Source organism: Monopterus albus, unplaced genomic scaffold (genome assembly GCF_001952655.1).
Source record: "Monopterus albus unplaced genomic scaffold, M_albus_1.0 scaffold305.1, whole genome shotgun sequence".
Classification (NCBI taxonomy): Eukaryota; Metazoa; Chordata; class Actinopteri; order Synbranchiformes; family Synbranchidae; genus Monopterus; species Monopterus albus.
In genome coordinates this window covers 50,660-64,937 of record NW_018128185.1, presented here as the reverse complement: position 1 = coordinate 64,937, position 14,278 = coordinate 50,660, and the positions used below count along the sequence as shown (strand labels likewise).

The 14,278-nt window shown below is 38.2% G+C and overlaps 1 protein-coding gene across 3 annotated transcripts in view; it reads left to right on the top strand.

The window, feature by feature from the left end:
• mgll (monoglyceride lipase) overlaps nucleotides 1-14,278 on the top strand; it is a 29,497-nt gene extending 15,219 nt beyond the window's left edge. For all 3 annotated transcript variants that reach the window (XM_020623608.1, XM_020623607.1, XM_020623606.1), the window contains 4 exons: nucleotides 7,182-7,292; nucleotides 7,757-7,846; nucleotides 9,721-9,936; nucleotides 10,939-14,278. In XM_020623608.1, the coding sequence (XP_020479264.1) occupies nucleotides 7,182-7,292; nucleotides 7,757-7,846; nucleotides 9,721-9,936; nucleotides 10,939-11,070 (549 nt within the window). In that variant the 3' untranslated portion in view covers nucleotides 11,071-14,278. The remainder of the gene's footprint in view (nucleotides 1-7,181; nucleotides 7,293-7,756; nucleotides 7,847-9,720; nucleotides 9,937-10,938) is intronic.

The following is a 14,278-nucleotide window of genomic DNA, read 5'->3' as shown; positions in this document are numbered from 1 at the left end:
TTAATGAGGCGTCATTTGGTTTGAATTGGCTGTAGCATTGCATACATTATTTCTGATGGAAAAATCTTTCATTTGGAGGAAAACAGTTCCAGGAAGGTTGACAAAGTTTGCTCTTCTCAGTAAACTGCTTACCTTTTACACAGTGACACACTTGTTGACTGAAAACCTTAAAGAGAGCAGGTACAGGTTCAGGGATCTGGTCAAGGCCAGTGTAGCTGTAGAGTATTTGTTATCTGAAAAGAGAGTGTTCTCACTTTTCCTAGCCATTCCTGGAATCTATAGGTGAATCCCAATGTCCTTAATTGCATCCACATTTTCCTCACTTGCAACTTTTTCTTGCGTCTTAGTTCCACTCATGTAAGATTAAATGAAAAGATGCTAGGACAAACTGCAAGGAGAGAGGGACCGAGGTAACACAGTTTAACTGACATGTGACAAACTGATTTTTATAGAAGTTATATTTTGGGCATTATGCTTTTATTATTTTATAGGGTAAATGGGTCACAGAGGAGCGGACCTGCGACATAGGTTGGTTGCCAGAGTTGAACCGCCAGCATGTGCTTGTATATGGTGTGCTGCACCGTAACCATTCGGCTACTGGGACGCCCCACAGCCTCATCAGAGATATGCAAAGATTTGGCATTTATGCCACATTAATCATTAATTGATCATTAATCATCAATTATCAAATTTATTGTAACTGTTTCTTGGTGAAAAATGAGCCAGCACTATATCCACTCTGCTACTGTTGTTCTTAAAGAAATGCCTCCAACACATAACTGCTCCTAAAACCACAAGCTGTCATTTATACATTCATGTTTTATGACAATTTTGGAGAGAATTCATTTTCACGCTAAGCAAATTAATTGCATCCTGACTCTGTCGCCATAATTGAATCACTGCCTTGACAGTGGTATCAATCTTCTCCTCTAATTCCAGGAAAGAAAGTGAATAAACATATTTCCCAAAAGTGCTTTAAATCAGAAACAATTTCATTTACTGTGGCACTGACAGGTTGTAATATTTACCGCATGCTGTTTTGCAAAGGGAACAGAGTTTAACTTAAAGCATACAAATACAAAATCAATTATATATAATACACATATCAATTATTAATTTTCCATTTGATTGATCTTCAGAGCTTTTATCTACAGACTTCAGTTTAAAAAAAGCTTTAGGCTTTATGAAGTCCACAGAAATACAGTTGAACCAGGATTCTCATTAAGAAAAATTACATAACACCTGGACACAAAAAGCATCAAGGCTGGACAGGGAGCTATTTTTACCTAATCAGCTTATTCACTTTTTCACCGAGCTGCATTCAGCATTGCAGCCTCTCACTGCTGCGCTCAGTGACCCACTAACTCTTAGTGTGACTAACAGAATACAAACAGTAGTGATCAGTTATGTAATCGCTGATTACCGTCAGTGTTTGTAGATTGAATCTCTTTGTACTCCTGATGTATGAACCAGTTTCTGTTGGATGATCAAACAGGGTCCTGAGATTCTGGATTCATATACTGTAAAATGCTATAATATTTTGTGTGTATGCAGCAAGAGAACATTTTGTGTCATATAAAGAAGATGCTGACTTCAGTGCCACAAAACATGAAGCAATTGATTTTAAACAGGCTGCAGTCAGCACCACCTTTGTAAGTCAGAAACATTTCAGGCTGCACGCTGAGTTTTTAGTCTTTTAGCTTGTGGCTGCGACTGAGCAGAGAACATAGAGGAGAAATGAAAATTCATCACACAAGTGTTTTGCAGTGAGAAGTGTGGAGCCTTGTTATCTCGCAGCACCGCGGTGATTCATTTGGCAGTCGGAGTCAACAGAAAAAAAAGCTTTTGCAGCAGATATGGGGAGCTTTGTGGAATAATTTCACCAATATTTTTTGAAAATCAAAATATATATTTGCACTTATTAAGGAAAAGTTTGCAGCAAAAACAGTTTCACAGACTGACTGACACTGACTGTTTCAAGGCAACCTGCCTATTCATTTTTATTACTATAATTTATTAAAGATGTATAACTGGGTGCCTTTATTAATGTAAATAAATCATTTATACATTATTAGATTAGATTATACTTAGATTATACTCAGTTATACTTCAGAAATAAGCAATAAGAATTTTTGGATGGGAGATCAGGGAGAAAATCCCTTTGATAGCATATTGGGATAACACAGGATTTGTTTTTATAGCTAACTTTTTTATTTATTATGTAGACCCTTTGAAATGGGCTGTTGCATCACTTGCCTGTTGGGAAAAGAGCACCAGAATAAAATCTATTTCCAAACAGCTTATCAGACTCTACAGGAACTGTGCTCTTACAATCACAAAATAAACAGCAGTTTTTTTGTTTTTTTATTTTTTTCAAACTCCAAGAAATGTTCAGACTGTTAGAATGCTTGCCAGTTTTACCAACAATGCATAAAGAAAGAATCCATTTCAGAACCACTTTTACTAGCAAAGGTCACATAAGTTTTTGTGCACTGCACTGGGAAATGTTGTGTTCAACATGTCGTGCCAAAGTTAAACAGGCATCCCAGAAGGACTGACTTAACATTTACTTGATGAATCATTGGAGTGGAATAACCCTATATTAATGACTCACTAGTTTCAGACCTGATAGCTTATAAAGTGAGAAGCTCATTTGATTTTTCATTACCAATGCCACATTGTTTAATGATCTGTGAAGAGGCACAGCATGTGAGGCTGTTTGCATTCACCACATCTTGTTTTTTATAACTAGAAACATCTGCATTTTTTTTTTGTGGATTCAGACAAGATTTAATCAACATTGTTTTACTACCTAAATATTATGTTCTGCCATGGTGCTTATATTGGCCTCCATTCAGGACAGCAGCTTCCTTGTGTAAATCAATGATTCGGTACTGTTGGTCGTGCTTTTAGACGCTTTAAACAACAATCCATTTAACTCATGAGTCTGTTTCTGCAAACCTGTCATGGGTCATGAGTTACCATGCAGTAGTACTTTAATTTATATTAAGATTCAGGCTGCGACCAAAACAAGGTCATAGGAGCACACACATAAATAGTTTTGTGTAAATCAGACCTCAGATGAAGGCTGAGGATCTGTTCAAACATCCGTGTCTATAAATATTAGGGCAGTGCTGACGGAAGCCACAGTTGCACCTCCTCCTTCCTCATCTTCTTTTCATCCTGTCTTCTCTCTTTTCTCTCTGAATCCCTCTGTTATTTCATCAGATGTTCCCCTTTGTCTACTAACATCACTTAAGCCAGTTTATCTGTCCTTCCATTCCAGTCTTCTTCCTCCACAGTGTCTTTCTGTTTTCTTGCCTTCATTTTTTTCTTTAGACCCTTTCCTCCTATTTCATTTTTGTTTTCTTTTCCTTTCTCTTTCATCGGTTTAGCTTTCTGTTTGATTGTTGTTTCCCTGCTATACGGTTCCTTGAAAGTCTGGGAAAGTAGATCCAAATCAAATGTTGTGTTGCTGTGTTTTTACAGGCCCCAGTTCCCAGTTTTCCAGTATTGTGACTCCTCATCCTGTTTCTTTTAGCCTGTTCCTCCACTGGTATGAATCCCTGTTTAATGGGTCCAGGATGACGCAAAAACCACAAAGACAATAGAAACCACCTGTGGATTCTACACTGTAGTATCTGCGGATGCTGCTCCATTGATAACATCCTGAGCAGACTGCGGTGCAGCTAGGATGTCCTACTCCTCACATACCACCTGCAGCACTGCAGGCAGTTGGTTACATCAAATTTAGCAAAAACGTTAATGTTGATTTTTTCTTAGCCGCGTCTTTGTCATTTAACTAAGGTGTTTATTACGTTCATACCTCAGCTCAAGACATCAACCCCTTTGTCATATACATCTGCCCATGACTTTTTTTAAGTTTAAAGGTGTATTTATTTTTACTTGCCAGTCAGTTTTGTGCACATTAGCAGAAAATGTAAATGGATAAATATAAACTATAGCCAGTCAGCCATGTTTGAGCTCAGCAGATCAAAATCCATATAAATCAGACATTTCAATTTAGAAGCAACAAACTGTAGACAAGTGTTATTTTTGTAATTATAAAATGTGGAGCACTGCATTGTAGTATTCTTAGTAGAAACTCTAGTAGTCTATATAATGTGTATATATTAACCATTAAGTCAAAATAATCCCTAAAACAAGCACCGAGATCATATAATGTATTAGCTGTTAGGTTAGACATGTATAATGTCATTGTAGTTGTTATATTGTATGTTGCACTGTTAGTATGATAACTGTATAGGTCATATAAGGTCAGTATGTTAGCTCCTCGAGCAGTTTATGACAGTGTCAGGAGGCAGACAGCATACAATACTAGTATTCATCCTCTGAAGTTCAGACAGATAAAGTATAGGAAGGCCTCTAATCGGTTTGTTAAAGAACATCTGTGCCCCAGTCCTCCTTGTTTTTCTCAGACTCTCTCTCCTCTCTTTCCTATTCACATTTAAAACTCTCTCTGTCTGTTATTAGACAAATTACGCGTGCGTGTTGGTGTTTAAGGGTATGACCCAGAATAGGTTTGGAACCAGATTACATTCAGACATCTTGTTATATTTAACCAGGAATTAAATGTGTTGAACTGATGAGCCAGTTTTGGCAGCTTCCATTACCCAAGAAATTTCAGTTTGTTTGAGCATCATTTGAGTACATATGTCATGGTGTTTACACATGGACAGCTCAGTGTACAGTAAGTTTGTCTTTGTGTTGCAATCCAGCTAGCAAGCCTACAACTCTTTGTGTTTGTATGGGCATATACATGCAACCTACAGTGTGTGTGTGTGTGTGTGTGTGTGTGTGTGTTCTTGTGCCTTTAGAGAGTGAGATTGTTTTGTGCTGGGAAATGTTTTGTCTTTCTCTTCTAAGTGCTTCTTTTCATGAAGCCTGTCATTGGCCCTAGCCTGATGAATATTCACACAAGTGACAAAGAAAGCTCACATAAACAAAGTTGAAGCCAATTAGTCTTTGGAAAAATGGGGGTGGAGGGTAAATTCGTCCACACAGAATTGGTGTCTGTCTGTGTGCACCTGCATTGCACTTGCTGTGTACATAAAGGGAAACCATGCCCACGTTAACCGTGACAAACTGATCTGAGACTTGGCTGACACAGAGGTGCTAATTATCATGGCCCTACATCAATGGATTTTAAATAACAATCCCAAATGTCACCATGCCAAGGTGTGACTTGGTGCTGCTGTTTGCTGCAGTTACACAGTGCATGGTGTGTCCCCAAGAGACTTGGGTTCTCTGTCACATTTCTTTTCTAGTCTGTGTAGAAAAGAGAAACAAAAGAGCAGAGGGGAACTTCACACTCCTCGAAACAAAAAACTGATTGTCTTATGCTCATTTTGACCTCAGCATAGTTTTCCCACTGTTCATCATGTCAGAACTTCTCACCTACTTTGCCCAGAACTTTATAGGATAAAGGATAAAACACACTCCTGTCTAGTCTTCAAGTCTCTTTAACCTGTTATTATTTATTTTCTTGCCATTTCTTAGGGGTCGAGAGAAGAAACCTCTCCAAACTGAGACATATTGGATTTATATACACTGCTCAAAAAAATAAAGGGAACACAAAAATAAGACATTCAACTATGTTGTGTTCCCTTTATTTTTTTGAGCAGTATATTAAAAACATTGTCTCCATGTGGTTTGAATGAGGACTTTGACGTATAATGTATATAAATTTGAGCTTTGTATAGGATATGATCTTTATTAGGGTCTGTTTTGTGGTCATAACATTTGTGTATGGACAGAAAGCAATATTTTGTAATTGTTATTGTTTATTTGACAAATTATTAGCTATATGTACAATAGGATTTGGCAAAGTTTTAAAAGTGTATAGAGGTGTGTTTGTGGTTTTGTGAATTATTTACAGCACTGTGTCACACAACAACCAATCAAAATGCTAATATCAGGTAACATACTGTCAGTTAATACTACTGGGGCCAGGTGCTACCTACCATAGTCACTTTCAGGCACAAATAACAATGGACAGGAAATTGCTTGTGACACGAATCTTTTAGCTCTGTTTTTCTGGTTTTTATCAATAGGTGCCTAAGGATGGGTCTGTCTCTGCAGTTTTTAAACATGTTATAGTGCAGCCCCTTCTTAGAAGACCTAATCTTATCTCCTTAGATTTGGGTAACTTCAGACCAGTCTCTAAATTATCATTTATCTCTAAGGTTTTAGCAAGAGTCATCTTTATTCAAATAGTCTTTTTTAAATGGCTTTGGTGGAAAACTTCAATCTGGTTTTAAGTCTCCACATAGTACAGAATCATCTATTTTGAAGGTCACTAGTGATATTTTATTAATTTTACATTCAGGAGATATGGCCCCTCCGGTGTTATTAGATTTAACTGCAGCATTCAATACAGTTGATCATAAAATCCTTCTGTGTTGTCTTGTGCAGTGCGTAGGAATGCAGGGTACTGTTTTACAATGATTTACTCATTATTTAACAAATAGGAGCTTTGCATTAAATGTTAGACTTGTTTTCCTCTGCTGTCCCACTAACTTGTAGGGTTCTTGGTTCATTTCTTTTTCCCTTATATATCCCACTTCTGGGATTTATTTCAGGGAAATAGTTGTTTTCCTTTCATTTTTATGGAGATGACATCCAAATTTATTTACCAATAAGATCCAGAAGTGGCACTCCATCTCTCCAGAGATGTAGCTTTAAGTTTAGTGCTCGTTATTATTCAGCACTAATGCTTGTACATTCACTCGCCTCACCTTCTAGTGGTAATCACTCTATGTCAACTGAACAGGCCAGCACATGTGACATATAGCCCCAGTGGCCTAATGAATTAGACACTGGCTTCCTAACACAGGGATGGTGGGTTCAGGTCCCATCTGGGGTGACTCCTGGAACAGTGGCCCAACAGAAGCATGAATTCCTGAGATGTAGGTTTTGTGCTTGTTTTTATTCAACGCTAATGCTTGTACTTTCACTCATGTAACCCCATTGGGTTACACCCATTACCCTAATGGATAAGGCCAAAGTTGGGCTTCGTGAGTTCAAATCCCATCTGGACAGCTGTTGTGTTAAAGTGCTACACTAATAAAATTTGATTTTAAATAAAATTTTCATGTCTGACTTTTTGGATTATCATTCCATATTAAAAAATAAATATTCTGTGCTTTCTTCTGCCTCAGGGTGGTGCTATCTCCATCTTGACGGCCTGTGAGAGACCCAATGATTTTACTGGAGTGGTGCTGATAGGTCCAATGATCCAGCTGAATTCAGAATCAGCCACACCATTTAAGGTATGATTTAATGACTTGAACATTTGTTCTCTTTGTTCATTCGTGTGCCCTCTTTTCCATTCTCTTCTTCCTCTTGCCTTTTGTAATTACCAGGAATCAGTCGCCTTTCTCCTGTGAAGTCAGCTGCAGGTTAACGTCTATAATTGTGATACCTTTTATTTTGTGGAGAAGAATCAAAGTACACTCATAAAGGGATGTAGAAATCTCTATGGGAGAAAAGACTTATTTTTTATTATTTACTAATACCTTTTAACAGTAAGCAATGAGTTTTTAAATCCTACAGTGAGCTTGAAACACAGCATGCAAAGTAATTAATTAGCCACATGCCTAATTTCATGACAATATGCATCTTTTTGTGACACTAATCAGATGGTGAGAAATAATACTGAGCGACAGGAGTGTTTTTTATGAAGGTGTTGATATGTGAAAATAAACTGATGGTGTTTGTTTTTCACTATTTGCAGGTTTGTATGGCGAAGGTTGCGAACTATATGCTTCCTAGTCTCAATCTGGGCCCCATTGAGTCCAAATGGATATCACGGGACAAGACACAGGTGAGAGACAAATGTTAGCAGGAGTGTGTTAGGGTGGTTGAGCAGCATTGTTATCTCTGGTTGAAATAGCATGTATGGATGCAGCAGAAGATAGAAATTACAAGGTCTTGAGGGTACAGTTTATATATGTGTGTGTATTATATAGTGCTGGATATGTATCCACATTTCTTGTATAACCACAGTTGAAGAGACAAATAGACACATGCAGGAATGTCCACCTAGCACTGTGGACATGTTGTTTTTTTGTACTGCTGTGGTTGTATGTATCATGTCCAAACAAAGCAGGCCTTTCAGAAACAGTGTGTAGTAACAATATGATCTCACATCCAGTTACTTCTGCTTCCTCCTGACAGTAGGGAGGAGGACGTAGTGTTATCAGTTCTCACGGGTACAATAATAGAAACGGTAGATTCAGTAGATATTCTACCTATCTACCTACATGAATCACTAAAAGAAAAATCAACAGCTTTTAAGTTTTTTGTTTTGTTTGGTTTGGTTTTCTGATAATATTGTTAACAGTGACACACGACAGAGGTTCTTGCTAGGATATGGTCAAAGTAAAGTTTGATTTATACTTGACTCAAGACTGTCACATCTGCCTTTGACAGCACCATCTTAGCTGCGCTATTTAGATTTTATTTAATAGTGACCATACAGATAAACAAGATTACATAGGAAAAGCCAAAGCAGTAGATGTAATGTATCATGGGCATCTAGCTGAAGATAATTTTACAACGCCCCTCCCTGGTTAGGGTTTTAAATTTTAAATAAACAGCAAAACTTTAAAGTGGAATTAAATTCACAACACATCTTTGTAGATGTTTAAGCCATTGTTTCATTTGTATAGTGAATAACAAATAAAAGAGCAATTATGGTCTGAAGCATATATACTGTACATACACTTTTTTACTTTCTATTTGCTATAGCAGCTTTACAATCAAGATGTCAGAGAGAAATTAATTACTAAAAAGATCTTTTATTTTTTAATTCACTTATAAACAAAATCAGAACTCTTTTGTTGGCCAAATTTGAAAAAAAAATTCTCGTATCTAATTTATTGCAACTGCCCTTTTCTGATATATTGTTATGTCAGTTTGGAAATCTTTCACCTTCAAGATAATATCATGTTGTGCCACACTTCAGCTTTTAAAGTATTTTATTATTCAAAGCAGCAGCTCGTGTGAGTCCGTAGAAGCTTCCTCTGTGTGTTTACATATTGTATGAATAAAATTGGGCAGGTGTGTGACTTATGTGAGAGCACGTATGAAACATGAGCTTATTCACACTCAAAGAAACAGGGTGTGTTCAACTTTGAGTTAAACTAATGTGGGCGCTTGTTTTCCTTTTTTCTGGTCGTCCTGCCTGCTTCAGTATCACATCTACTAATGTTTACTAATGTTTCTCTTACCTGTTTTTATTTCTCATTCCATAAAGCCCCTGCATCTACAGTATTCATTAATCAAATTAACCCCCACTGGCCAACTGTCATGGTTTTCCCAAGATGCTTTTAGCTCTCATCACCCTCTTTTCTCTAATGAAACCACTTGTCCTTTCATATTTGTATTAAAACATTAAATGAATTGTGCTTATTAAATATTGATGCTTTAAACAAATATCCAGGCTTTACAATCCTATGTTTTGTGGTTCACAACATAAGTGTGGATCATTATGGAAAGATGAATCAATGTTTTGGACAATTTTAAATGAAAGTCTTAACCCTATTGAGTGGATTTTGTGTAGCACAAAGGGGTAAAAATGATGTTGAATCAAAGAATCTGAAGAGCAACAGAAAGAACCTATGTCAAAAAGAAATGATCAACTAAAGCATAATCCATTTCTCCTCATAATTATTTTGTCTGTCTGTCCTCTGACAGGTGGAGGCATATGAAAATGATGAGCTGATCTACCATGGCGGGATGCGAGTTTCTTTCGCCGTACAGCTGATGGGAGCTACAGCTCGCATCAAGAAGGAGATTCCGTCCATCAACTGGCCCTTCCTGATCCTGCACGGTGATGCTGACAAGCTCTGCGACATTGGAGGTTCTGAGATGATGTATGAGAACGCTCAAAGCTTAGACAAGAAACTCAAGGTAGGGATGATTTCTTTGCAGAAAGGTTTGTGTGTGAATTTTTAGCCATTTTTAAAAATTTAATCTCTGTTGAAAATGATGTTGTTGTTAAAAAGTCAAAGATCATGAAATCACCACATTGCTTCATTTTGTTCACTTTTCCTGTTTTCCTTCATTTGTTATGCACAATAAGATGATTTTCCAGGAGGCTGCTTTAGTTGGAGGTCAAAAACATTGACACTTTTGTGGCTGATTGATACAGAAACTAGAACCTGAGGCAATCTAAGTGACACCTGAAAACTATATGATGAGCTCATAAGCACTACTGTAAGCCAATAACCAAAATAAGCTGTTGGCAGTTGAAGATATTGGATATACTGTACATTTGGCTCCAGCAGGGTGCATTCACAAACAGAGTGAGCACTGTTTAACCCAAATAAATTCTTCCTCATCTGTAGGACGTTGTGTATTTGTAAAGAAGGAAGTTTACACACTTGTATCGCCACATAGTTCATTACATGAGTGGTAAAAACAAAGCAAACAAGAAGTGAAGAGAAGTGAAAAAGAGAAGAGAGTTGCGAAGAGTCCCTGCTCCCATCCTGCCTTGATGGATGTTCTTTTCTCAACATCATGAGATAACTAGAGAACCAAGTGTGATCATGAGGTGCAGTTACTGCTTCATCACATGTCTTATCAAAGAAGTGAGTGATGTATCAAATGTCAGGGGTTTCCCAAATCAGAAGAAATAGTCAGGAAATCTGTTGATCACAGAAAAGCATAGGTTTATTTGATGTTACAGCATTTTCCCATAGGTTTAGCTAAGCATAATGAACTTGTCTCAGTTTTGACTTCTGATAACCTGGACTACAGTTGCTGAAAAGACACAACACAGAGACTGACAGTTTATTTGGTTTCTCTTTTCAAATGCCCTGTTTTGAGCTTACGTAAACCAGTTTTTCACAACTTCCTTGTGTGTGCCCCATCACTCTGACTCTCTCTCACTGCTTCTAAATGCCTTTCTAGATCTATGAGGGAGCCTACCATGCCCTTCACCACGAGCTCCCAGAGGTGGCCGAGTCCGTGCTGAAGGAGGTGAGCAGCTGGATCACAGAGCGCCTCCCGGACACGACATCACCACAGCAGCAAGCCTCATAGACTTGTAACTTGCACAACCCAGTCAGCACACCAAGGCAATCTGCTCACTTTCCAGTAGTCTGTCAGGCATAAGAAATCTTCTATACTCCTTACTCTAACAAAATATTTTCTCAGTATAAAAAGTTTACTGACTTTATTTTCTGGGCACATACTGTACAAAAAGACTACACCACCCTCTCCTGTGTATCCATCAATCAACCCACTAATATAAGCTAGGGTCAGGAACCACTTCTTACTGTAGCTACTCAGCAGCAGGGTTCAGTTTCTCTGCAAAACTTAAGACCTGGGATGTGTGCTATTTATTCTGACCTGTGGGCATATATGGTTAGCATTTAATCACCTCCATTAGACCTCACTCAAGTGCAGCTCAAGTGAAATAAATTTTAAACTATAGAATGCTGGGGTTCAAAGTGCAATAATGGAGTTTCCATCTCCTACAGTATACATACAGAAAATTTTCTTTGAAGTGGTAATGTAATTTGTTATTGATCTGCACAGGAACACCCCCTTTTTGTTCATCTTCCAATCATAGACAGGTCAGAGGTCAGGATCAGCTAGAAGACGGCACCTCGGAAACTGCTGTAGGTTCAATGCAGAACAAACACTTAATGGCTATCCTCAATAGGAGAGGCTGTCATCTCCTCAGTATGACCCAACCTAAGTCCATCTCCTCTGATTCCTCTCACTGTTTTACGAATAACCTAAAATACCACTTTTGACAAGGCAGCTCTTGAAAAGTCACTCAGAAACCTACACTGTCAACATACGTCACTTTGTGTATATATAACAAATCCTGTCTTCTCCTGACTTCCTCCATCTTTCTCTCTCTTTTTGTTCCAAAGAGAGATACCTGGCATTGATTCATTACATAGAAAGATGAGTGTAATCCATCTAAATCCAGCCTAAGGTCTAGTTTCAAATCTAAGCCCTAATTATTAGAATAATTTGGCATTGATGTTTTACAAATTAAATGAATTGTGCAATGGATCCTATAATAGTATTTTAAATGAAGTATATATTTTTTACCATAAAGTGATAGTTTATTAATGAGTGAGAGACCAATGGAAACAACAATTTTTCATATGCGTAATTCTTGATGTGTGTAGTGAAGCGTGTAAGGGCAATGATGAGGAGGCAAAGGTGAAGCTGTTTTGTCTCTCTCTCTCTGCAGGTGGGAATTAGAGGGAGTGCACAAAGACCAAAATGTTTCTCTTCTCTGTGGCCTTTGACCTTTATGGTCACAGTTGGCTTCACTGTTGAGAGTCATTCATTAAGCACAGGCTGCAGAGTAGTGCCCAGCTGGAAAACGAGACCCACGCAACACTCTGTTACTGTGGACAAAAGTTTATCTCCTCTGTTCACATAACATCTGCCATTTGATGGACACGTTTATCCAAAATATTTTAAAGTAATATGGCTGCATACATTTCAAGCATGGGCGGCCACAGCGGGAATCCAACCCCCTCTCTCAGAACAATGCCATATTCATACGTTTTCTGGAGAACAGGATGTCCTCTGGAATAGACTCCAGGCGTGGAGGGATTGCAGCTCAAAAAGTAATATTACGGAGGATGAAACTTAAGACTTTTGGCTTCAGAAATATCACTGAGGACTGCACCCAAGCACAGCAACAATCTAATATAAAATCCATGTTTTATTGTTCCAAATCATCCAGTTTAAACAGTTCAGTACATTTACAATTTAAACATTCATACTGTATGTTGGGTACTTTATAGACTGATTTCAGTATTTCTTAAACTCAGTACTCAGTCACCTTTTGGAAGGACTTAGAACCATGACATTAGTGTTTCTAAAATTCTGTCTACAAAACTGGACATGTTTTATGCCTAGTGCAATAAGAGCTTTTCAAACCTCTAAATCCCCCCTGCAGTTAGAGATGACTGAAACAGCGATTAAGCGCATAGTTCCCCTTTGTCTTTATGCTCTAAAGGTATAAACCTGTCAGTTTCTGAAGTGTTAGCAGCAGTGTGCAGTACTTGAAGTCAACCCAGGTTTCAAATAGGTTTTCAACAAAACCACAGCAATAATATCATGGTAGCCTATATTTTTGGTAGCTGTTAATTATAAGCTAGACAGACGCACACTGAGCTTACATTTTGACCTGTCAGGTTGACTGTAATTAGCAGGTATTGCTACATGTGCTAAACTTTTTCCACCTCTTCATCAAGCATGAGAAAGTTTTAGCGAAATAAAACGTGGAGAAGGATCGATCATTTTGTTGTATGTGGCAAATCACTCATCCCATCAGTCATCTGTACAAGAAGTGTCTCTGTTGTTGACTTCATCCTTTGTTGACAATGAACATGTCCTACAGTTAAATACACCCAGGATGCAGATGCTGGTGTCAAACCTGACTGTGTTGCACTGGCTCTTTAAGTTTTTTTGTTTTTTTTTATTTGTCTGAGTTCAAAGGGATTCATGCAGAGAGTGTAGGTGAAGCACAGCGCGGTATCCACGGTGACCGTTACTCACGTGTAACCATGGCAGCTTTCTGACAGGAAGGTTGATTATTCCATTTGATTATTCCATTTTACATGTGTATAAACCGGGGTGATCACTACAAGTCTGGTAGTAAATGAGAGGAATTTTGGTCCTTCATGACTGCTGCTCTCACTCTCACTCTCCCTTACCCTCTCTTTCTCACCCTGTGTCACCCTGATTCACAGCCTCTGGTTGCTTCTTTTTATAGTCAACGTGGTGACCAGTGCTCTTTGTTCTGTCCATCACAGAGCCCCTTGTTCTACTACTGATTCAAATATCTTGTACTGTCAGCCATAAGTGCTGCCAGCCACCCACACTGTCCCTAGTGGTCAATTATCAGAACAGCAACATGACATTTCTCATTTTTCAGCTGGTGTGTTTTTTCCTTCTGGCTATGGGCTCCCACTTATTTAACAAGGCACACATTACTTAACCTGCCTCTGACTCTGTTAAGCTAAATGCTAAATCTTACCACACTAATTGGCTTTAGGAAAAAGGGAGGTGACATTTCTTAGTCTGTATGTACTATAAGAGTGCAACCTAGGATTGCTGGTCTGCTGACACGACCACAAATCCTCGGTGTTTTGCAGATGCCTTTGAGCACTGTTGTGTTTTGCTTTTTTAATTCTTACTGTTTCTGGTGTTTGCAAACTGTTTTTTGATTGGGCTACTGAGAAACTGCTGAGCTGCAATGGAAAACAAGGCA